The sequence below is a fragment of the Rutidosis leptorrhynchoides genome, unplaced genomic scaffold, assembly GCF_046630445.1.
Source record: "Rutidosis leptorrhynchoides isolate AG116_Rl617_1_P2 unplaced genomic scaffold, CSIRO_AGI_Rlap_v1 contig202, whole genome shotgun sequence".
Classification (NCBI taxonomy): Eukaryota; Viridiplantae; Streptophyta; class Magnoliopsida; order Asterales; family Asteraceae; genus Rutidosis; species Rutidosis leptorrhynchoides.
This window is the reverse complement of record NW_027266451.1, coordinates 134-25,897: the sequence shown is the minus strand read 5'-3', so window position 1 is coordinate 25,897 and position 25,764 is coordinate 134. Positions and strand designations below refer to the sequence as shown.

At 42.3% G+C, this 25,764-nt stretch overlaps 3 protein-coding genes across 3 annotated transcripts; 1 reads left to right on the top strand and 2 right to left on the bottom strand.

Annotated features, from left to right (window-relative positions):
• Window positions 1-505: 505 nt before the first annotated feature.
• Window positions 506-1,862, top strand: LOC139881837 (uncharacterized). Its single transcript, XM_071866242.1, has 3 exons — window positions 506-877; window positions 936-1,080; window positions 1,138-1,862. The coding sequence occupies exons 1-3, from the start codon at window positions 506-508 to the stop codon at window positions 1,860-1,862; spliced, it is 1,242 nt and encodes a 413-aa protein (XP_071722343.1).
• Window positions 1,863-2,653: 791 nt separating this feature from the next.
• LOC139881843 (uncharacterized) lies at window positions 2,654-5,767 on the bottom strand. The gene is made up of 2 exons (XM_071866246.1): window positions 5,289-5,767; window positions 2,654-3,293 (listed from the first exon to the last, which is right to left on the bottom strand). The coding sequence occupies exons 1-2, from the start codon at window positions 5,765-5,767 to the stop codon at window positions 2,654-2,656; spliced, it is 1,119 nt and encodes a 372-aa protein (XP_071722347.1).
• Window positions 5,768-16,083: 10,316 nt separating this feature from the next.
• Window positions 16,084-17,756, bottom strand: LOC139881836 (uncharacterized). Its single transcript, XM_071866240.1, has 5 exons — window positions 17,444-17,756; window positions 17,237-17,315; window positions 16,821-17,152; window positions 16,493-16,732; window positions 16,084-16,229 (listed from the first exon to the last, which is right to left on the bottom strand). Exons 1-5 carry the CDS (start codon window positions 17,754-17,756, stop codon window positions 16,084-16,086), a joined length of 1,110 nt encoding a protein of 369 aa, XP_071722341.1.
• Between the last annotated feature and the right edge of the window lie 8,008 nt (window positions 17,757-25,764).

Below are 25,764 nucleotides of genomic sequence, written 5' to 3'. Positions count from 1 at the left end.
ATAAATAAATGTTTGTTTATATCTCGAAGGAGGAATTTAGATTGAAATCCCTGCAATGAGGTTTGTATCTTCTCTTCCGTCTCTGCAAATAATTCTATTATTTGTTTTTTTAGGGTTTTTGGACGTGGGTCAGTCTTGATTTTGTGATATATTTCGTCTTTGGGGTTGAATTTGATGCTTCATTTTGTATCACAAACGATGTCAGTTTTGGATTGTTTCAATTTTTGCAATGCATTTTTATGCTAAAATGGGTTTATTGGAACTGGAGAAAGGTTGTATTTATATACTACTTAAACATCCCGTCGTCATTTTGGGTTGCTTGAGCCAATTTTCCTTGTTTTGGTACTTGGAACTTTATGTATGGTGTAAAGGTAATGTTAGCTTCTTGTGTTACTTTGTAATATAATGTTTACATCTGTTATGTAGATAGCAATGGAATTTTGGTGCATTGTCGATGTAGGGCTTACTCCCTAGTTCTTTCAAACATTTTATTTGATCTAAAAAGATGAAACCAAAAACAAATGAGCCGTCAAGAGGTCAGCAATACAGAGATATTCAGGGTGAGAGGCCGAATTGGATTCTTATAGCAGGTGGTGCCTTGTTGAGTACATTATCAATTCGTTTAGGTTGCAAGCTGAAGCAGGCAATTGAGACAAGGCAACAAGCCAGTTCTAGTAACAGCTTCAAAGGTTTTTGTATTATAGAAATTTTTATTTCAACCGGTTGGTTTTTGACTATTACTGTTCCTAACATGGAATGTTTGTTTGATATTATGGGATTGCAGCATCTAAGAGAAGCAGATCACCTGCTTCTTGTTCCAAATCGGACATTTATTCCTATGCTCAAGATGACGATGGTAGCTTCAACTGCGTTTCAGGCATGAACTTTGTTTTTCACGTGTAGTTTATAATGTGTGTGAACTATCTGATAATTAGAATACAACTACGGCAAGTTTCAGTAATCCTGGTAGATCATATTTCCATGAGATAACTAAGTTGTTTTTTGCTGTAAAAATTGACCTTTTAGTAAGAGCTACCAGTTCGGATGTTACTTATATCACATTAAGTGCTTCTGGTTTAGGTATGAATATATCCGCATCATTTCCTTTGGTTTCATAAATTATGGAATTTGTTGCAGGAAATGAAGGTTCATCGGAGGTGAAGCACCAACCTAATGGTCAAATGCTGTCTGAACCTGACGTCGCTCTCCCTTTGGTGGTGGTTACACCTGAATTCAACAAGGAAAACAGTATTATGTGGGCATCGTCTCCGGATTGCCTTGAATTACCTCGAAAACCAGTCCACCATTCAAATTGCTCGGACTCGCCATGCGTGTCTGAATCTGGTTCTGATATCTTCAGCAAGAGAGAAGTCATACAGAAACTGAGGCAACAGTTAAAGAGAAGAGATGATATGATTCTCGATATGCAAGACCAGATTACAGAGTTACAGAGTTCCGTCAACTCTCAGTTGGAGCATTCCGTCCTTTTGCAGTCGCAACTCGAATTAGCTAACGGGGACTTGTTTGAGTCCGAGAGAGAGATTCAGAAACTGAGGAAAGCAATTGCTGATCATTGTATGAACAGTAAGCCTTCAAACAATCCGGCTTGGCCATCGGTGGCAAGAAATGGGCATGGGAATGGATTTCGTGATGGGGACAGCAATTACAGCAGTTCACCGGAGAAGGGTAAAGGAGATTTGGAGAAGATTGAGATGCTGAAGAGGGAAATAGGGGAGTTGAAGGAACTTCTTGAAGGTAAGGAATTCTTGTTGCGAAGCTACAAGGAACAGAAGTCGGAGATGTCAGTGAAGATGTTGGAATTGCAGCAGAGATTAGATTCTCAGCTTCCTAATATTTTGTAGGTATTGTTAGGGTTTGTTGATTCTTGCTCCCACGCTCGTTCTTTCAATATTTAAATTTGTTCTTTCCGCCAAAATGTGCTCTGTTCTGTTTCTTCTGCTTGTTTTCAAACTGTGCTTTTCCAATTTTTACCAAGTGATTCAAATGACTACTGTTGTTGATGAAATCGAATGGTAATAAACAATCAGTAGCGGAAGTGCAGGAATCAGTTGGTCAATACTTGCACTCTATACACAGAACAAAACAAAAGATCCAACTAAAAGCTTTTACTCATTGTTATGGACTTATTTATGGAGTACATTTGATTAATATGAGTTGTTTCACATCGCATAAGATAGAAGCATTCCACTGTAATAAATTTTGATTCTGATAAATATAATACCGAGCAACTATCTTTTCATTCCAAAACTCAAAAACTGCCATTTCGATGTATTTTGAAAGATGTCTAAAGATAACTTGAAAGTTCTAAGCAAAGATCCATTCCACGCTCTTAGTAACTCAAAGAGTGCCAGCATTAATCAAGCCGAGGTTGTCCTGAAATTTACACATAATACATATCCTAGTTACCTACACACGAGTTTGCAAACACGCGAGGGTTCAAACAAAAACCTCCACATCCTCCCACTACATTTATAATAAAGAGATTAGACCGATACAGAACCATTACACACACCTTCAGCCAGGATAGATTAAAGCATTACGAATCAGGAGGGTAATGTGACTTGACAGCCTGACATAAAGTCTAACTCATTTGTCTGGATTGCGGACTTTTTCTAGTTAGCGACAACGACATTTAGCGGCTGTTGAGATCAAAGTCACCAGCTTCACGCCATTCATCTTGGTTGCTGGTCTCTCCGTTATCGTTCTCCTCGTCATCGTTCAAGAAATCTTCAGATGGCTCCTTCTCGTCTCTCGCACCATTGTTTCCCCATCCATTCATCATCATCCCGTCTGGATTAACACTGTGTTCCTGTTCTCCCATATCATGACCGATCGCCATATTGTTGCCGTGGGACCCGATAAGAGCGTTTGCCCTAATTGGACCTCGCAGCATATCAGCATGCTGCGAGTCGACTCGAGCTTGTTGTTCTGCTTTAGCCATAGCCATTCGCATCTGAGCCTCCCGATTAGCCCTTTCCCTCGCCTCCATCTCAGTTCTCAATTCAAGCATTGCACGCTTCTCGTCTTGGAGAAGAACCTGCTCAATCATCAACCTCTCCTCAGCTCTGAATTCTCCATTACCTCGCTTGCGAGTGATAATGTTAAAGGCAAGGGCCTGTTTTTCAAAAGTACAAGTGAATTCAGCAACTTTGGCAGCAATGTTGTGATCCCATTGCTGTGATCGAGATGGCATCTGGCCTGTGGTGTCAGAATCAAGGATTCTATCATCCTCCTCTGCTTCGTAATCTGCTATCACATGGTAAGGAAGCAACCTGAAAAAATGATTCTGGAAATGATGAGAAAAGCATGATAACTCCAGATTAGATATAATATCATTGCATATTCTCATAAAACTCTAGAGTCTAGAGCTTCATATTATCTTTTGCTTTATATAAAAACATCCAGGACTTCATGTGATTTATTCTGCTGTTCTATCGTGTTCTGCTGTTTTGAAAAATGTGAGCACCTAAGAAACGAGATCACTACCCACCCTGAAACTTTTCATGGAAATCTCACGGGCTCAAAATGAACCAACTCAGAATTGCCAAGAGCATTGTGACCATATCCACAGGTAATCACTTAAATGAAACTAGTGCTGAATTCAGCAAAACCAAGCACAACAAAAACAGCCCTTTCAAGAATTATATGGGTATATAACCAAACATGACAAAACATGAATGCTTAGGAACAGAGTGTACAATTTCAGGCAATAATGTCTTTACTATCTATACCACTATCGGGTCACTAAGAGACGTGTGTCACATGTCTACGTGGTTCTTAGTTGGACCTGCAGGAAACAGGGGCATGTTTCTTTGCCCATATTCTCCATTCAAAACACTCTTCCAACAATGACACACATTAAGTTTTCAAGTTCAGAGGTCCCAGCCTGATTTTTCAGGAGAACAGGTCAGCTCACAATACTTGTCTGGATAAATCCCTACCAAAAACCAATAACCCAGTTGATTGAACTGAGAAACATGCCTGAGGATGGCGACTATGATCTAGAATTCTAATTCTTTCATTGCACATTATATTCACTCTGTCAAGTTCAACCCTATTGAACAACTAATGAACACATTACACCAATATTTGCAAACATTAAATCTAATTCCGTGAAGGTGAAGAGGAAATATGTTCGCAGCTCTCTTCTCTACTGTCAAAGCATTCTATATCAAGTGCGGTGTACATAAGTGCAGACATTACAGCCAATAACTTCCAGCTGTATAGAATTTAATGAAACTAATGTCTCTACAGAGGCAAATTCAAGTGAAAATAAGTTGGGTGGTAAAAAACTTGAAACAAACCACTTTAATCACCTCGCATGTAAGATGCATACAAAAGCAGTTTGTGAAAAAGTAAATATAAGATAGACATATATACAACAAAAAAAACATCAGTTAATAAAAAAGCTTTAGAGTCGCAAGAACTCGCACACTCTGTCGAAAACACTCAAATTCTGGACTACAATCATTGTTCTTAGCGTATGACAGCATAAGGTAATACCATGTACACTGAAACCAAGCCATAACAAAAGTGCAATAATATTCCAGCTAAGTTGTCAACGATGAACAGTTGGCTCAGAAAAGTGAATCTCAGAAGTACCTATCACTGCTGTCTCCACACATTATATTTCAAAGAAAAACCTCAAATATTCTCTCTCCACCAAGATGAAGCAAATGGTTTTCTAAAAGCAGTACGTATAGTAGCAGCCTATCAGGACTATCTTCACAGTTAAGTGAGTGAGTTGATGAAAGCAACAAAAATTCCTCTGGATACTTTCAACCATACTTGAATAGAGAGACATTAATCTGTCCAGTATAGGGTCCTCTAGGCATTTTTCATGCCAAAATATAAATTGGAAAAGATTCGATCATAAAAATACACACAAGAAAAATCCTAGAATGCCAAAGGACTTCAAAAATAACGTGGACAATGCCAAATGTCAAAAGCGAAAATTTGTTTGCATTCATAAGCACAAAAGAAACGGAAAACATGCCAATGTTTTGAACTCAAATACCGCACACAATCCCTCACAGAGTGGAAGATCTGCCTAAAAAACCACCAACACATCATAATTTATACATACAAATATTCTATCACCATATTCTAGTACCTTTAACATAATCATACGGCATAATTATAAATTCCAAGACAACAACATAATAAAATCTAGAAAAGAAAGGTATCCCAGATTCAGAAATTGGTATATCTCAACAAATAAAAAATAAAAAACAAAAAAGTAAAGAAATGGAAAATAAAGAAATAACCTTTCGCATGCGTCTTCGAGAGAGGAGAAAGGTCTTTTAATATCGGGACGGCAAACACGCCATGCGTCCTGATACGCCATCTGTAGCTCAGCCTGATTCAGCGAACGCATAGGCATCGGTTTCTGTTGCTGGGGCAAACTAGGGTTTGATTGCGATGGTTGCTGGGACAAATTAGGATTTTGATGTTGTTGTTGGGGTTGTTGAGGCTGCAAATTAGGGTTAGGGTTTTGAGGGAAATTGATTGGGCGAAGATTAGCCGCAGAAGGAGGAGGGCGTAAATGCGCATCGATGTTGGATGGAAAGCGTGCCATTGCAGCCATTTGTTGTTGCTGTTGAGCTGCTGCTGCTTGTTGTTGTTTTTGGAGTTGTTGAAGGAGAAGAAATTGTTGCTGATTTTGATGAATCTGCTGTTGTTGTTGCTGCTGCTTTTGTTGTTGTTGTTGTTGAAGAAGGATTTGTTGAGCTTTTGATTCGTCCATTTCGTCTTCTTCTTCTTTCTCTGTGATCTCAACTTTCTCACAGTCGCACGCAGCAAAATTTGGAATTTCAATTTTATCATCGTCCCTTGATATGTTGACGTGCAGACGGTCTGATTTTGATTCGGTTTATTTCGAATACTTTAATTTGATTTGGATTTGTTCGAGTCGAAGTTTGAAAGTCCGTCTAAAGTTTTTGTTCGATGTTGTTGAGCACGTTATATGACGCAACGAGTTAAGCATAACATTATGTCACGTATTTAGTGTTTCTCTCGACTAAATAGTGCGATATTTAACTAGAATTGTCCCTGCAAAGTTAAGTCAGTCTTTAGAATTTTAGCGAAAGCTTTTGAATAGTTTAAGAACTCGGAAAATAAACTAGAATGTGAGAGAATGAGCTAGCTATGAAAATGCTCTCTATTGCTTAGGAAATGTGTGTTGTATGTGTTGCGTACAAATGAGGGGGGGTTCACCCCTTTATATAGCCTACCACTACTCTAGAGGATTCTATACAAGAAGATTCTAGAAAATATATAAGAGTATTTTAGAGAGTCTAGAAGCTCTTGAACCTGTAGGAAGCATTCTACAATTGTGTGGAACCTTCTGGAGAAGTCTAGCCCAAGGGCGGAGCCTTCTAGAGTCTTCCGGAGTCCGATCCTTCCGTAAGCTTCCGGAGCCTTCCCGATCCTTCTAGCCGCTTCTAGAGTATTATGGGCCTCTCTATTCAATTTCGTACCTTTCCAGATCCATCTCGAGCATCCGGATAATTCTGGAGCATTCCGGATAGTCGAACACGCGGAATGTGATATTCTCCCCCACCTAAATTGGCAATGCCCCCATTTCCTTGAGTGACTTGTTTAGGAACTCGACGATTCCTACCTCGGCGGGCTCTTCTCTTCCTACACATTGCCCCCACCAAGTGTCCGCCCAAGTTTCCTTCGATGCCGCGTCCCTTATAGCCTTGAGTCTCGGTAGGTTGCTCTTTCCCCAATGAGCTTGCCGCGCTTCTGTCCCATTGATGCGTCACCTTTGCCACTCCATCGGACCCTTCCGGCTTGACCCCCGTCTTGAGTGTTGGCTTCCCATCGCCATTATGATGACCCTTCATCAACCGTATAGCCGACAACGAAACTTGCTTCGACTCTTCCCTTATAATCGGAACGATGCATCCTCCCTTATCATATATGCACATCACGTTAGCAAATGGCATAGGAACGGCTTTGATCTTCTCCAAGAACTCAACCCGATGACTAACTCATAATCGTCTAGCTTGGTCACATGCATATCCTTCTTTCCCTTCCATTCGCTTACACGAAGCTTCACGTCGTGAGAGATTCCCACAATCGGTGTTGGATCCGTGTTTACGGCCTTCATCATGACGTCCACTTTCTTATATTTGAGCCCCAACTCTTTAGCGACATTGTCTCGGATGAAAGTGTGAGTAGAACCGGTATCCACCAATGCTCGGATGGTTCGGCCGGCAATCTCTGTATCCACATACATCGACTTGCCTTCCACCTTCTGGGGGCTTGCTTTCAAAGCATTAATCTGTCGGAGCGCGCTCATCCTCATCGGCTCAAAATCATCCTCTCTTGCGCCTTCGCACCTTTATCGGTCATAACCATCGCGACGAGTTTTCCCCTAAGAGGACAATGAAGGGCTTTGTGCGGACTCGTGCATAAGAAGCAAACTAAAGCCTTCTTACCCGATTTGTTGTCCGTTCGCGCTTGATTATTCTTCAATGGCTTAGCCTAATCTCCCTTGTCAACACTCCCTTCGCCATGCTTCGGATTATCCCATGCTCCCCCACCATGCATCGGATCGTCTCCCGAACTCTTCTTCTCTAAGTTTCGGTAGTTACTAAGTGATTCGGTAGCGGCAACGGCTTCTGACAACCCCTTAAATCCTCGACGCTTGAGTTCCAGTTGAGCCCATCCCGCGAGACCATCCATGAACATAAAGGCAGCGTCCTTCTCTTGCATATCCGACACTTCCAATAAGAGCTCGGAGAACTCTTTGATGTACTCCCGGATTGTCCCCTTTTGAGTGAGCTTTCGAAACTTTGCCCGAGCTTCATTTTCGGCATTCTCCGGATAGAAATGCGCCTTAAGCTCCCTCTTGAACTCGTCTCATCATTTTGATCGTATAGATGCCCCTTGGACATCCTCGACCTTCCGACGCCACCACAACATAGCTACGTTGGATAGATATAGCGAAGCCGTATCGAGCTTGGTAGCATCATCCATGTACCCCATCGCTCGAAAGTATCGCTCCATGTTCCATAGGAAATTATCAATTTCCGGTGCATTACAAGCCCCATTGTATTGCATTGGTTTTGGAACTCCACCCTTGCCGCTGGTAGAGTGATCAATGGCTGGTTCCCATCGCGCCTAGCAGCCTTCATCCGGTCCACCTCCGACACCAAGTCAGTTACCGTAAGCGAGAGTCTCCCAGAGCTCCCTCGAGGCCTGCTACCCGATCTTGAAGCCGCACACTATCTGCCGCAACATCACATTTTTCCCACGTAGCGCTTCATTGTCTCTCTTAACCTCATCAATCGCCTCCTTGAAAACGTTGTTGCCTAAAAGAACTTCTTCACGGAACTTCTTCAGCCTCTCTTCGACCTTTCCTATGTTGGAACTTAGACTCAAACTAAGACTCTTGAACTCGGATTGTAGATCGTCAACCCCATGAGCGATCCTCTCACCGAGATCCACCATATCCCGTGAGTACTTTTCCAATCCTAATTCAATTACTTGGAACCAATCTTCCCCTCCGGCTACAAGTTCCTCCAAGCTAGCGAGTCGTGCACCAATCGTGGGATCGACGGAGCGGTCCCTCTTGCTCTTGGATTGCTTCTCCATATTCTTTCCACAACTTTATCGTTGTTTTCGGCCATTGCAATAACTAGACTCTGATACCACCTATCACGTACTTTGTGTTTTCCTCGACTAAGTAGTGCGACACTTAGTTAGAATTGCCCCTGCAAAGCTAAGTCAGCTTTTAGAACCTTAACGAAAGTCTTTGAATAGTTTAAGAACTCGGAAAGTAAGCTAGAATGTGAGAGAATGAGTTAGTTACGAAAATACTCTCTATGGCTTAGGAAATGTGTGTTGTGTGTGTTGGGCCAAAAATTTCTGGCTGCTCCATTCACAAACGAGCCTACAACGGCTGGCTCAAAACAGGCAGCTCTTCAGGAGTTCTAGAAGTGGAAATTGGCACGGTTTTGGAGATCTTTCCTGAGGATTTTGTAGCAGTCCTCTTCCTCTTCGAATTCTTCCTTTCTACAATGCTCACAGGTACCTCAGCACTATTTCTTCCAACAGCCTTACAGCCTCTTCAACTTCTTTCTCTTCATTAGCACATGAGCCATTCTGTTGCTCCCCCTCAACTACTGCTTCAGCAGCAACTGACTCCCCCTCGGCCGGAGCATCCTTCATGGCCGGAAACTCTCCCTCACATCGAGGGTTCTCAGCAACATTATCATTAGCATTCTCTTCATCCTCTGTGTTAGCAGGATCTTCATCAACCTCAACGTCAATTTCAACATGATCCTCTGGGTAAGCAGGATCCTTCTCAACATCAGGCACACTAGTGCCTTCTTCTTCAACCACATCTTCAGAAACAGGACTCACAGTCCTCTCACAGCTCACCAATTTTACAAATTCCAGATCATCATCTACCTCAGAGATTCCAATGATGACAGATTTTCTTCCTAGCCTACCGGAAGAGGAAGGAGATTTACTTACTGGAAATAATGGATGCACAATCATGGCTATTTTTGGGTTTTCCACCACCATTGTCTCTACTTCGTCGTCAGAGTAATATTTGGAAAAATTCACTGGTGTTTGCCGTGAGGAAGCTCTCTGCGGCGGCGATGGTGAAGTTTTTGGAGACGAAATTACAATCGGCGTCGACGGGTTTGAGCGAGCGCTCGATGAACCCGGTATGATCCTTGACGAGCGTCTGATTCCTTGACACTTTCCTCCTCTGGTTCGTGCCATTTTTGCAGATTTTGAGTTTTAGGGTTTGAAGGATAATGCTGATGCTTAGGGTTTGTGAGAGAGTTGTGTAGCACAAAAACGGAAAGAGTTTGCAGTTAATACTCTAAAATTGCTTTTCTTCTACCTCTGCAACTTCCCTTTTAATTTTTAAAAATTTCGTGGGAAGATCATCTGCTACACGCCAAAAATCACGGGCCAATATTCAAGGCTTTGTCTTCAATGGAAGGGGTTCACCCCTTTATATAGCCTACCACTACTCTATAGGATTCTATACGAGAAGATTCTAGAGAATATACAAGAGTATTCTAGAGAGTCTAGAAGCTCTAGAACCTGTAGGAAGCATTGTGTGTGGAACTTTCCGGAGAAGTCTAGCCCAAGGTCGAGCCTTCTAGAGTCTTCCGGAGTCCGATCCTTCCGTAAATTTCCGGGGTCTTCCCGATCCTTCTAGCTACTTCTAGAGTATTCCAGACCTCTCTATTCAATTCCGTACCTTTTCGGATCCATCTCGAGCCATCCAGATAATTCTAGAACATTCCGGATAGTCGAACACGCGGAATGTGACAATTCGATACTATGATGGTTCGTGCGAACAAAGTGTTTCATATCGAAGATGGGTTTTAAAATGATGTGAATATTGATGATCGAATTCGAATCTTACAGAGGATGTAAATGCAACAAATAAAAGTATGAGGGAAGATTAGTTAAAGCCGTATAGAATATTTGTATATAATGATTACTGATGTTTATTGTATAGTGTAAGAGTGTTTAATCATAATAATAATTGGGGCTTATTTATTTCTGGTGTATAACCGCTCCCTAAACCTTCGACGTCGACGATCGGATTCCTACCGTCGAACATGGTACTAGAGCATGTCTGATTGGAACAGATTATTTGACAAAATCCTCTACTTCCTTCTCTTTTTTCTTACTTGTTTCTGCAAAGTTTTTGATTTCTCGAAATTGGTGATTTGCAATGACGAACGAAGCAGTACAATCGACGACCATGTCCCATATCACCGCGCCCACCATGGTTGGCTTGTTGGCAAGGCAGACTCAACAGGGTATGCAAACTTATACTCAGAACTATCAAGCTTCAGTAAATCATGCTTTTACCTCGGCACCACGTGAACACCTGCCTGTGGCGCAATACACAGAATTTGCAGGTATAATTCCTAATTCATTACCTATGCAAATTACTAGTCTAGATTTTGGCTCTTGTATTGTTGATACGAGTGCATCAAATCACTTATGTGTCTCTTATAGCAGTTTTCTTAGGTTGTCACCACTAAATGTCTGTATTCTGGTGTCCTTGCCTGAAGGACATGTAACTAAAGTCCTCGAGCAAGGATCCGTACCGCTATCTTCTGCCTTCACTTTGCATAATGTGCTCTACGTGCCTTCATTCAAGCATAATTTGCTTTCTGTTAACCAGTTAGCTTTACAGCATAACGTGGTATGTTTTTTTACTCACGACTATTGCATAATGCAAGACCTGAAGACTAATTCGGTCCTTGCTGTTGGTAAAGCGATAGGAAAGCTTTACTATCTCGATGCACAATCATTCACTCAGTCTACCATTCTTTCGTGTCTTAGTCGAAAATCTTTAGATGCGTTGCCTATCTTTAGTTCGGTTTTCTTTAGGAATTCAGTAATGAATACTGTAAATCATGTGGCTGATATACATAATTGGCACATGAGGTTAGGTCATCCATGTCCTAGAGTAATGAGTCGTGTTCTTACTACTGTTTCGCACAACAAAAATAATAAAGATGTTATTTGTGATGTATGCCCGTATGCAAAACAAACCAGGATGGTTTTTCCCTTAAGTAAATCAAATATTAATGTTGTGTTTGATCTTATTCACTGCGATTTATGGGGTCCATATAAGGTTCCAACTACCTCTGGTTGTAGTTATTTTCTTACGATCGTAGATGACTTTTCTCGAGCTACTTGGGTATTTCTCATGAAGTATAAGTCACAGGTTCCAGCCACACTTGATCAGTTTTTTCGCTTTGTCAAAAGTCAGTTTTCTACCTGTATTAAAGTTGTCCGAACGGACAATGGTTTGGAGTTCCTTGGAGCACAGTCTCGGAACTTATTCAAGCAAGCTGGTTCTATTCAAGCAAGTCAGTTTTCCAATCTGGTTTGTCAAAACGTTATTGGGGTGAAGAGTTGTTGACAGCCGCTTATCTCATTAATAGAACTCCTGCCTCAACTTTAGCTTGGAAATGACCTTATGAAGTCCTCTAACAAGCTACCTGATTATGATTCCTACACTCATTTGGTTGCCTTTGCTATGCAACTAACATATTTCCAACCAAGGACAAACTGGATACTCGAGCTTATAAAGGTGTTTTTATTGGTTATGTGCCTGGTCAGAAAGCTTATAGAATTCTACGGTTGGACAATTCATTGGTGATCACTTCTCGTGATGTTGTATTTCATGAATCCGTGTTTCCTTTGTTGGCAGATCCAGCGCCACCAGCAATTACTCCAATGCCAATATTGCTCCCTGAGTCCTCGGAGGAAACCCTAGCTACTTATCCTACCGATAAGCCAGCTTTTATTGATCCTTCCACTGAAGGGCTAATGCCTCCTTCCCCAAATATACCTTCCATGTCATCCGAGTCTCCACCCATACAAGTCGATAGGGTCTCGAGTCCAGCTCCAGTATTGCGACGAAGTAGTCATCACATACAGCCCCCTAGGCGATTCTCTGATTATGTCACAAATGGCCTTAACATAGGTAATTCTAGTTATTCTTGCTTTGCTGGACTTTCTTCTTTGTTACCTAGGTTTTAATATTCTGTTAGTTATGTTAGAGTTTTTGCACACTTGTCATCCATGCATGAGCCACATTCTTTTTCACACTAGGTTAGATGAAAACTGGATTAAGGCCATGGATTCTGAATTGAATGCCTTGATTAGTAATGATACATGGGATTTAACTGTCTTACCTTCTGGTAAGAAACCAATTGGTTCGAGGTGGTTTTATAAATTGAAACTTAAACCTGATGGTAGCATTGATTGCTACAAGGCCCGGCTTGTTGCCAAGGGCTACAATCGAGTTGAGGTTATCGATTATCTTGAGTATTTTTCACCTGTTGCAAAAGTCGTTACTGTACGTATTTTGCTTGATGTGACTGCTGCATTTACCTGATCGCTGCATCAACTTGATATTAATAATGCATTTTTGCATGGGTACATTGATGAGGTGTTGTATATGTTGCCTCCTGATGGATTTCCTTTACCTAGTTCTGATTTGGTGTGTAGATTGAAGCGTTTTCTGTATGGATTGAAGCAGGCCTCATGCCAATGGAACTCAGAATTTTCTTCACAACTAATTGCCTATGGTTTCACTCAAAGTTCAACGGATAATTGTCTGTTTTCGTTTCAACGTATTCCGTTTTTCTGCTGTTGCTTGTCTATGTCGATGATGTGTTGATTACAGGAAATTCTGAAGAGGCACTTCTTGCTGTCAAGGCCTTTTTACATAGGAAGTTTACTATAAAAGATCTAGGTGATGCCAAGTACTTTCTCAGCATTGAAATTGCAAGGCCAAATAAAGGAATATATTTAAGTCAGCTTAAGTATATTCTTGATATTCTTTCGCATTGTGGTTTCTCTGACTGTAAAATTGCTGCCACACCACTCCCGCATGGTTTTATTTTTCGGGCATCTGACACAGAAGAAATTGGCCCATTGTTTGCTGAACCAGAGAGATATCGTCAGTTAGTGGGTCGCTTGTTGTACTTGGGTTTTTGCCATCCTGATATATGCTATGTTGTACAATAGTGGAGTCAACATATGAAGAAGCCTCATCAGATTCATTGGGATGCTGCTTCTCATGTTCTTCGTTATTTAAAAGGATGCCCCAATCGTGCCTTGTTTTACTCAGCCACCAATGATTTTTGTTTGACAGCTTTTAGCGATAGCGATTATGCCAAATGCAAGGAGTCTTGGAAGTCTCTCACTGGTTATTGTGTTTTCCTTGGTACTGCATTGATCTCTTGGAAGACCAAGAAGCAGAAGACTACAAGCCGGTCATCCTGTGAAGCCGCATATCGTAGCATGGCATATACTGTGTGCAAATTACTCTGGATTTCCTGTATGCTGAAGGAAGTCAAGGTTTCTTTTCGCAGCGCGTTCCGTTATGGTGTGATTCGAAATCTGCTCTCCATATTACACGCAAACCGGTGTTTCATGAACGAACCAAACATTTAGAAATTGATTGCGATACAATTCGTGATCATTACAAGTCTGGTTTTGTACTTCCACAACATGTCTCTACTAAAGATCAGCTGGCAGACTTGTATACCAAGACTTTGTCCTCTGTTTTGTTTGATCGATTTGTCTCCAAGTTGGGCTTGGTTGATCCCCCACAAGTCCAACTTGAGGGGAGATATAGAGGATGTAAATGCAACATATAAAAGTATGAGGGTAGATTAGTTAAAGCTGTACATAATATTTGTAATCTACTGTTGTTTATTGTAGAGTGTAAGAGTGTTTAATCATAATAATAATTGGGGCTTATTTATTTCTTGTGTATAACCGCTCCCTAAACCTTTGACGTCTACCGTCGAACAAATCTATCTGTGACGATATTCAGGGTGAGCAACATGTTACAACAGTGTCGTATATCTCATGATGTTGTAGAAACGAAAAATAAAATCATGATTTTAAAGAAATGAAAATAATTTAAGAAAAAATAGTATTCTTTAATGTGTTTAGAATTGAATGTATATGCGAAGTATGAATAATTGAATCTATAATATATTGTTTAATATTTATTTTATTTATATGGTTTATGGTTGCTCATATGATTCTATCAAATATTTAAAAATATTTTGTCTCATCTCTTTATTTAAAATTCCGATTTTCGAGAGAATACTTTATTTTGAATTTTTAAGATAGTTTTTATCTCATCTTTAAATTTATATTTCTTGATATCACGAGAAAATACTTTTAAGTCGATGAATAATTGTCTCTTGAATTTGTAAAAAATTAATTATAATTTTACTTATTTGTGGCAATTATAAGAAGGTCTTCTATCTCTAATTTCATGTACTCTCATTATATGCTGTCAAGCCTTGTTTTGGAAAGTAATTTATGACTGGTAGTTTTAGAGTGGTTGTCGGAACAGTAAAAAAACATGCAGTATTAGTAATTCAACGTGGCAAATGACTCTCTTACCTTAAAAATATGGGATGATGCTACATCCACGTAGAAAGACTAAATTCACGGAGAAACACTTTTTGTTATCGGATTTTCCGTCACTAAATGATATCAGTAAATCCTGTCACAAAAAGTGTTTCTTCGTAGATTTAGCCTTTTTCTCCGTGGATTTAGCTATTCCCATATGTCTTATAAACATGTGATGTCGGTTGGTAATTTTTTTATCAAAACCAGTTTAAATAGATAAGAGATGATTATTTGCAAATTCGTACACAATAGGGATTTTGTTCATGGAAAATAATTGATTCAAGTTTGGATGGTACATAAGAATTTTTGCCAGATTTTAAAAGAAGAGATGGAAGATAATTAAAAAACTTAATTAATTACTTGTTACTTTTCTTGAAAATTAATAATTACTTATAATTGGAATAGTATTTTTTTTTTTTGGTAAACGAAGTTTTTATGCACCAAAGGTGAACCGCGCAAACGAAATATATAGTATTACAAAGTATCAGGAAACACGGCTTATACATGAGACCATATAGCTACTAACCTATCAAAAATACTATTCTTTACACAAGATGAATAACACAAAACATACTCTCTTATACAACCAATCACTTTATGAAAATTGACTGGTCTTTGTTTAAAAATTCTATCATTCCGCTCCTTCCATATAAAATATATAGTGGCAGCCAATAAATGTCTTCTTAACACAGCTAATTGTGATTTTCCAACAACTCTTTTGCACCACCAGTACAATTCCCGATTTCAATCTCTTGGCGATCTAACAAATTGTCCAACACACATCACCTCTAACCATATAGCTTTGGAAAAAGAGCAAGCAAAGAATACATGGTCTCGAGTCTTAGCTTCCCTTCCACACAACACACATAAATCATCCTCAAATATACCCTAGTTTTTCAATCGATCACAGCTAATCGATTCATTACAGTTAACCAGCAAACAAAACTATGCTTAAAACTAGGGCCTTTCCCCACACTACTCTCGCCCATCTAACTTTACGCGATCGACTACGTATAACATTATAAGTAGAAGAAATAGTGTATATACCTGATATGTTTAGGGTTTAGCTGCTTTCCAGATGATTTTAACCGCCTGAGAAGATACTCTAACCGATCAAACCAACTCCCAAGCCTCCACAATATCATAGCTAATAGGAAACGGAAGCTGCCACTGTCCCTCAACATAAACTTGACTTACTCTACTGTCTCGGGCTACATTAGCATCTTTAAAATAGATGGATGGAAATAGATCAACAAGGGCTCCATTAGGAAGCCAAGGATCAAACAAAAATTAAGCTTCACTGATACTCAAAAAATTGTTTGAAATCTACACGCAAATCTAAGAGGTTCCCCATGCTGTACTAATATCAGGTGGCTTATGCAAGCCCCAAAAGCTTAATCTTCTCAACCTTGTTGTGTAATCCAAGTAGTCCAAAGAGAAATTTTTTCAGCTAGAATACCCTACAACTATTTTCCTATAGCAGCCCTATACCAGAGAACTAGATCCAACACCCTTAAATCACCTTCCACTTTTGGTTTGCAAACCATTTTCCAGGCAACCAAACTTCTACTAGAAGACTCTGTTCCAGTCCATAAAAAACCTCGACACTTCGCATCAATAATCTTGACTATTGACTTTGGTAATCGAAACGCCAAGCACCAAAATTCATGTAAGTTTCTAAGGACAGAGCATATAAGAATCAAGCGACTAGTATAAGATAAATGCTTCACTGCCCAGTTCGTTAATGGTGCCGAAACCGCATCTACAAGAGCCGAACAATGTCCTTTTTTTTTTTTTTTTTAGTTTTGTTGATATGAGCAGCACTCCCAAATATCGGACCGGCAAACTACCTTCCTGAAAGCCACTAACACATAGCAGATTTTGCTTTCTCTCCTCGTGCCCCCTACTGAAAAAAATATTAGTCTTCTCATCACTTACTTGAAGCCCTGACAAACTATAGAAGAAATCAAGTTGAGCTTTAAACCAAGTTACTAGAAATTCTTCTCCTATACAAAACAAAAACAGATCGTCCGCAAAACGTAAATGGTTCAACTTTAAAAATTCACATTCCTTATGAAAACGAAATTGAACCGGAGGAACCAAAAGCATCCTGGACAATAGCTCTATCACCAGCATAAACAAAAAAGGAGAAATTGGGTCCCCTTGACGGAGGCTCTTTTTCCTAGGGAAAAACCACTCAACACACCCATTTATCATCAAAGAATAATTAACATTTCGTACAAAACACATAACCCATCGAATAAACCTTCTTGGAAACTTCAAGCCAGTAAGAAACTCCTCTAAAAAATCCCAAGAAACTAAATCGTAAGCCTTTCTTACATCAACTTTAATAGCACACAACAAGCTCATGCGCCACTAAAATGTTATCAGTAATAAGACGACCAACCACAAACCTTGACTGAACTGGACTAATCAACAAAGGCAAAATACGAGAAAGTCTAGTAGTTAGTACCTTCGAGATAATTTTGTAGATGACAGTACAACAAAGCAATCGGCCTATAGTCTTTAAGTCCTTGAGCGGTTGTTGTTTTTGGTATAATCGTGAGCATTGTATCACAAAACTTCTTTGCTAACTTCCATGTACGAAAGAAAGCCAGAATGGCCTCTATAAGGTCAGGCCTCAGCATTTGCCAGTGATGCTTGAAAAGAGCGGCATGGAACCCATCTATCCCTTGTGCTTTACGAATATCAATACCCCACAAAGCTATTTTAACTTCATCAACCATTACATCACTTTCTAAACACATTGCATCCGCTTCGGACATAAAAGGACCTGCATTCAGAATGCCCAAATCTAGCGGTGCCGACAATGATTATTCCGACCTAGCAATTCACAGTAAAATTCTACCATACATCTACTAATAGCCCCTTGGTCAGTAAGGATTTCACCTGAAAGTGTCTAAAGGTTACGAATCGCATGGCGAGCTTCCCGAATCTTTACTAACTTGTGGAAAAAACTAGTATTAGCATTTATGAGCCTAATCCAATCGCACTTCGCTTTTTGTTTATAGAACTGTTGCTCCTATTGCAATAATGATAGAAAAGCAAACATAGCCAGTTTTTCTTCCTGAATCAAGTTGTCATTCAAAGGATCCAATTGTATTCTCTGTTGTATATCAACCAGAGTAGTTTGCCCCTGCTCAACCCTCTCTGATATCCTTGAAAACGCCCTTCGATTCAAAGATTTCCACTGGAAAATTTCAGGCCCTATGGACCAGCTCCTCATAAGTAGGATGAGACTACCACATTGTAAAATATCGAAATGCTTTCCTTTTAGACCTCACAAATGTCTTTAACTCCACAATAAGTGGGGAATGATCAGAAATCCTGATACGACATGGGGGTTTTTAGGTAATTTGGACCGTGCCGTTTGTGAGGCTTCGTTCCCTTTGTGAGGCTACGCGCCTGGGGGCACGAACACCACCGGCCTTGCCCTCCCGAAGAGGCCTAAGCGCCTAAAGCCGAGGAGACCTACGATCTCACAACTGTACTGGTCGTTTTCAACGCTGATAGTCCAAGTCAAACCTAAAGATCTCACATATATAAAGACCCATTTCAGATGTCCAAAGTAAGCCAAGACTTATGCTTAGGGACACACAAGAGATTTAAGGACACTTTACACTCTCTGTAGAAGTCGGACACTTCCCTCTCTAGACTTGATATCCACCACGTAGCCGTTCGGCTTCGCGGTGAGCCTTACTAGACTCGGATAGGCCGTAGACGCTAAAATACTTCTCATCCCCCATTCTGTCCTAAGTCTGAAACCTAACTCGAAGACTGATTGGAAAGAGGCGCGTGCTCTCCATCTCTGACTCGTTTCACCCTTGTCAAAAAATTGCCGCCGACTGCGGGGAGTTGGTGAAAAGTCACCTTTTTAGCATCTAGTCTTCATCGAGTTTTCCAGGTTCAAAATTGTAGTTGCCTTTTCGAGTAACTTTCTTCATTAGTCTCCCAAATTTGCTGCTGCTATCTCTTAAGCATGAGGTCAGAACCGCCAATGCCGAATCTGATCCGGAACTAGAAACCGCCCCACCTGCCCTTTCCCCTACGATCGAGAACAGTCGTCATTGGATTTGAAACCGCAGATCTATTTACACTCCTCTTAGGGAGTGGGAAGACACCAACTCAAGGATGAGAGCATCTCATCTTGAACCTAGCTCAGCAAAAGTTGGGGATACAATACAAACATCAGTCGGATGCAGGTGGCCGGCCCCAAGACCCTCTTCAAAGAGGAAGGCTTGTACCGAAGCCATTGTGCAAAGGCGTTTGGCACAACCTTCGGTTTTTCGGAGGAGGACTTGGAAGGTATTCAATTCCCTTACATAAATCTATTGGTCATCTCGATGTGGATAGCCAATATGCGTGTCAATAAAATATTAGTAGACGACGGCAACTTCGTCAACATTCTCTACTATCATGCATTCAGTTCTACGAGCTTGATGGACACGCACTTGTCACTTCTGTCAAGGCCGATCTATGCAATGAACAAGATTGAAATCCCTGTTAAGGGTTAGATCCGATTTCCTGTGACCCTCAGAGCTAGAGCCCGCAAGGCCTTGCAAATGGTTGACTGGCTGGTTGTGGAAGGTCTTACAGAGTACAACGCGATATTCGAAAGAAAAGGGATATCAACTTTCTCCGGTGTGGCATCTCTCCTCTACCAGGTCATTAAATTCACTACTTTCGGTGGTATTTGCACTGTTCTCGGTGCCCAAAACGAAGCTAGGAAATGCCACATGATCGCTATAGAGTCGAGAGAGCATAAAGGACTGACCGACCCACTGAAGCATGCCTCCTTTGTGCGACCGAGAACACTCGTGGTGCCAGAAGTCCCACAAAGAGCGTCCAGACAATCCTTAGCGGTGGATTTTGAGGCTTGCGACGATTTCACGATACCTTGAGCCCAGCTGGTTGAAGATCTAGTGCAGATCCAAATTCACTCGACCGACCTCGAAAAGTTCACCATGACAGGCTATGAACTCAGGGGAGATATTCGAGAGGAATTAGTGGAATTCTTACGCTCAAACATTGATGTTTTCGCATGGACAGCCGAAGACATGCCCGACATCGACCCTTCGATAATGGTGCACCGAAGACGGTGAAGCAAAAGAAAACGGCATATGCCTTGGATAGACAGGTCGCAATTGCCAAGGAGGTACACAAGCTTATGAAAGCGAAGTTCATCGAGGAGATCAAGTATCTCAAATGGCTTTCAAACCCCGTTATGGTGAAAAAATAACGGGAAATGGAGATTATGCATCTACTTTTATGACCTCAATGCGGCATGCCCTAAAGATGCCGTTATCCGATGTACCCAAAGTCTTCTTTGTCACGGACATGGATTTATATTGCTACGTGGCCATGCCCTTCGGCCTCAAGAACGCTGGAGCCACGTACCAAAGGTTGGTAAACAAAATATTCAAGCCTCTCATCAGCCATAACATGGAAGTCTACATTGACGACGTGCTTGTCAAAAGTGTCCGAGCTAAAAACCACGTGCATGATTTAGCATAATCGTTCGCCATCCTCCGAAAGTATCAGATGAAGCTGAACCCGACAAAATGCGCCTTCGGCGTAAGGTCTAGAAAATTCCTCGGCCTCATGGTATCCCTGAGAGGAATTGAGGCCAATTCGGATAAAATAAGAGCTGTAATGGAAATGGCAGAGCCAACCAACATCAAAGCAATATGGAGACTCACCGGCAGGGTTATTGCTCTCAGCCGTTTTATGTTCAGAGCCGGAGATAAATGCCTCCCAATCTTCAACGCCCTAAAAAAGGCCTTTGAATGGACCCCCGAATGCCGAGAAGCCTTCCTAGAATTAAAGCAATACTTGGCTTTACCTCCCCTCTTGGCGAAGCCGAAGGAGGGAGAACTATTGTTTATTTATCTCGCCATCTCATATGTGGCCTTAAGCGTCGTTCTAGTAAAAGAAGAAGGTCGGGTCCAAAAGCCTGTGTATTACATCAGCAAAATTCTCCAAGGAGCTGAGGTCCGCTACTCCCGAGTTGAGAAATTCGCATTGGCTTTGGTTACGGCCGCTCGAAAGTTGAGGTCGTACTTCCAAGCGTACCCTATTCGAGTGCTCACCGAGCAGCCCTTGAGGAAAATCCTCCACGACATCAAATCCAATGGCCGCATGATTAATTGGGTAGTCGAGTTGGGCGAATTCGACATATCTTACCACTCTCGGCCGCCCATCAAATGAGGAATAATGGAGAATGTTCTGTGATGGCGCTTCGAACAAGTCGGGGAATGGAGCCGGAGTAATCCTTTACAACCCAGACAGCTTCAAGGTATAATATGCCATGACACTGAATTTTGCCACCACCAACAATGAGGCTGAATATGAGGCATTACTTGACGGCCTCGCCCTTGCCCGAAGACTCAGAGCAAAGAGAATCCGCGTCCATAGCGATTCCCAATTGGTGCTCAACAAGATATCCAGGGATTATACCACTCGAGAGCCGAGAAAGGCTAAGTATCTCGCCGCAGTAAGAAACCTACTAGATCAATTCGAACGATCATGGGTAGTCCAAATACCAAGAGAAGAAAATGCCGACGCTGATCTCCTGTCAAAGCTCGCTTTCGGAGATCTCGAGGAATTCGACAGGGTCGTCTACACCGAAGTGTTAGACTTGGCATCTATTTACGGGCCCTTAGCGGCCCCCATATATTAGCAAGTTAATTGGATGACCCCTATAGTGGAGTACATCTCACAAGGCACCTTGCCGGATGATCCAAGCGAGGCTAGACGGTTGACATGCAGAGCCGCCCACTTTAACATCGTCGATGGAGCTTTATACAAACGCTCACTCTCCTTACCATTGCTTAAATGTCTGACACCAGACGAAGCCGAATGCGCACTCTAGGAAACCTACAAAGGGACTTCCAGGCAACACCTAGGAGAAAGAGCACCGGCTTTGAAGATCATCCGCCAAGGATTCTTCTGGCCTACTATCCAAAAAGACTCAGCCCAGTATATGAAGCGTTATGAAGCCTACCAAAAGGTTTGCGTCTATTCCCAACCTGCCGCCTGAGAACCTCGCGTCGATTATGTCGCCGATTTCCTTCAACGTATGAGGGATCGACATCGTGGGTCCTTTTCCACCGTCCATCAATCAGAAGAAATGGATAATCGTAGCCGCATACTATTTTACCAAATAGGTTGAAGCTGAAGCCGTAGCCAACATCAGCGAGCTCCAAGTCGAACGCTTCGTATGGGTCAATATAATAACCCGCTTCGACCTCCCAAGAGTCCTCATATCCAATAATGGAACTCAGTTCGCAAGCGAACGATTCATGAGCTTCTTGGACTACTACCGCATAGAAGGTAGATTCACCTCGGTGGCGCATCCGTCCGCCAACGACCAGGTTGTGCTCAACCAACAAACTGTTGATGAAGGGGATAAAGAGAAAATTATAGGAAGCAAAGGGAAAGAAATAGTCGGACCAACTCCTCAAAGTACTATGGGCATACCGGACCATTTGCAAAACAACAACTGGAGAGACACCATTACGACTGGCTTTCAGCACTGAAGTCGTAATCCCACTGGACGTCGAATTTCGTTCGTTATGGATACACTGCTATGAAGCCGCCACCAAAGATAATGCCAAAACCGGCTCTAAGGATATTGCCGAAGGACTCAAGCTCAACCTCGATCTAATCGAAGAAGTGAGAGACGCCGCAGCCGCGCACATGGAAGAGCAGAAGCTCCCGGTAGGCAGGTCCTATAACCGCAAGGTACGCCGCCGAGCATTCAAGCACGAAAAATGGACGTTTCCCAACCGAGTGATGCCGCCAAGAAGCTGAGCCCCAACTGGGAAGCCCAATATAGAATAGCCCGAGCATCGCGACTCGGCTTCTACTGCCTCGAGACCATGGTTTGCGAGTCCATCCCGAGAAGTTGGCATGCTACCAACCTCCGCGCATACTACTAGTAAAGCCGGAAGATCAACCTTGGCTTCTCTTGCCTAAAGGCCCTCCATTCGGCCCTTTGTGGCACGTTTTGTAAAAACTCATGTCAAGGCACTGAACCTACCAAACAACTATGCGTAAGTCCTACGAGTGGCATCATTCGCATTATTTTTGGAGAAGAATGGTGAGGACCAAAGACAGGACGAACATAGACCAAGAGTCTTAGTCCGCTCGACCTACACCCAATAAGCCGTGAAGGGCCAAACTAGCCTCGTTGGGGCCCCCATTACTAGACAGTTGATTGGAAGGATACAGGCCAACATAGACAAGGGCAGTCCCCCAAGAGTCTGACGCTATAAAACGTAGTCTTAGCCGATCCGTCATGGAGTGAGACCTCGTTCGCCCAAATGGCTAACCTAAGTACCTATAAAGTACCCAAAAAGACCGGGGAAAAAGATACAGCGGCCGGCAGTTGATCTTTTCTCGCCAAAGTTGATTTAGTATGGACAACATCGCCTAGCTTGGGGTGAAGCCGAACGAAGTGGTCTGGACTAGCGACTGATCATTGAACTTTTGGGCCCTTTTATTAGGCCGATCACGTTCAAAGCGAAGCGTAGGGCATCACTCGAATGAGAAGTGGAGTTGTCGGTTAAGAGCCAAGTCCACCCTGGCGCCTCCCTTCTCGACTAGAGTGATGTTAAATTCTTACTAAGCCCATCATAAAGAGCAATTGCAGATAAGACGCCGGTTAAAAGGTACGCCCACCCCGGCACCTCTCCTTGTTCGGGCAAAGTGAGAATTCTGAGTCATAAAATAAAAAGGTCAAGATGTTGGTTAAGAGGTTAAGCCACGTTGAACACTTCCTTCCATATAGGACCAACCCAGTAAGTCCTAAAACAAAAAAGGTCAAGTCGAAGGTTAAGAGTTACGGCCACACCAACCCTTCCCTGTATTTAGGCAGGGACCATAAATTTTAAAGGATGAGATCTTTATTACACTGACAAAAAAGCAAATACGGATAAGACGTAGGTTAAGAGGCGCGCCCACGCTGACGCCCCTCTTTGTTTGGACGGATTTAAAAATCAGACTACAAAAGGTCAAGATGTCGCCCCTCTTGCTACTTTCTGCCAATCTTGTTTGTAGGAGGCTTGGCCGGTTTCTTCTTGGCTTGGGCAGACTTCGGCCACTTCTTCGGCCTCGACTTTTGACTATACTACTTAGCCTCAACGGGCATCACTGAGGCAAGGGAACAACTCCTCTTCCTCTCAGGAACCTCGGTTGGAAGCTCATCATTGGCCTTATACATCTTCCTTTTCCCTTTATCCTTGGAAAGAGTACGGCCATGGTTAGAGAGCCCAACAGCTTCATCCCTCTCGTCAGCAAACATCTCCCTATTAGCTGCACAATATAAAGGGCAAGCAATTAGCAAAGCTTTAGACGAGTACCCCTTTGACAATCAAGTGTCTCAACGCCGCCTCGATGCCAAGACTGCACCAGTCGGCCATCCAACAAAATCCGACCTTTGCCCAGGCCCTAGTGTCGAAACGTGAATAGTAGTCGGATCCCAATGATGGCAGACCCCGACATCATTCTTAGCCCCGACACGACATTCCGAAAGCTGATAACTTGTCGAACTCCTGAATTGCCCCTTAAGAACCAACCCCAACGCGTCGAAACCCTATAAAAGAGTCCTCTAGGTTTTCAGCTTCATTCTTAAAAAGGAGTCTCGGAGCTCGAACAACCTTCACTCTCGACACGATCACAAATCTAACCCAACCATGAAGTCGTACCTGCTCGCAACGCAGCTTTGATGGAAGACATCAATAATAAGGAGCCAGAGCATAATCGCCCTCGTCCCTCCTTGCTTCGAAGGTTTGAATACGCCGAGGGGAGCGATGTGCTGACGTGGGTCTCTCGATTCTTGATTAGGCAGCGACCTATTCGAAGACTGCCTATTTGATTGGCTGGACTGGCGTTGAGACATGGCGGAGCCGAGAAGAAAGGATTTGAAAGCGATCTGAGATATGAAGAAATTTTTCCCTCTCTTACTTTCTCTCACTAGTTAAGACGACAACTGAAGCTTTGAGGAAGAATAGAGAAATGGCATTGGAGGACTCTATTTATGCAATAGCCGAGGTCGTGATGAAATGACGAAGATCAAGTTTCCGAAGACGAAAAGACTCCTCAGTTCAATGAACGCTCGTCACGTCAACCAAGCATGCACTGACATTGTCCCCTTTCCCAAACAAACCCTTTGCCCACTCAAAGACGGCTAAGGGAGATGTCTCGTTGAGCCACCTCATTAATGACAACTAGGCAATAACCACTGGACTTCCCAAGAGCATCTTTGAAGAAGTCTTTTCGCAAGATGGAAGACAGAAAACCTTCCTCTTAGAAAAGACAAGTTCGAATTCAAGATTCGAAGTTCAAGATCCGCTCCTTCCCAAGAGAAGTCGACTGAAGTCGAAGACTAAGACCCTCACGCCGGCAAAGGCTCGGGTCATATCAATCGAGGCAAGGCTAAGGCCTATGCTAAACCGACATTACTGAAGCAAATGATACGACTCCAAACTTGAACGAGACCTACGAGTCCGGTAAAAGCCCACGAGGAGCTATATTTCTTCCACGAGATCGTACGCTCTCCTGCAAGAAAGGAGGCAAATGATACATCATGAGGGCTTTTAGGTAATTTAGACGATGCCATCGTAGGTTCTTTCGGCTAGGGACCGACCCCTTTGTGAGGCTACGCGCTCGGGAGCACGGATACCGTCGGCCTCGCCCTCTCGAAGAGGCCGAAGCGCCCAAAGCCGAGAAAACCTACGGCCTCATAATTGTACAGGTCGCTTTTAGCACTGA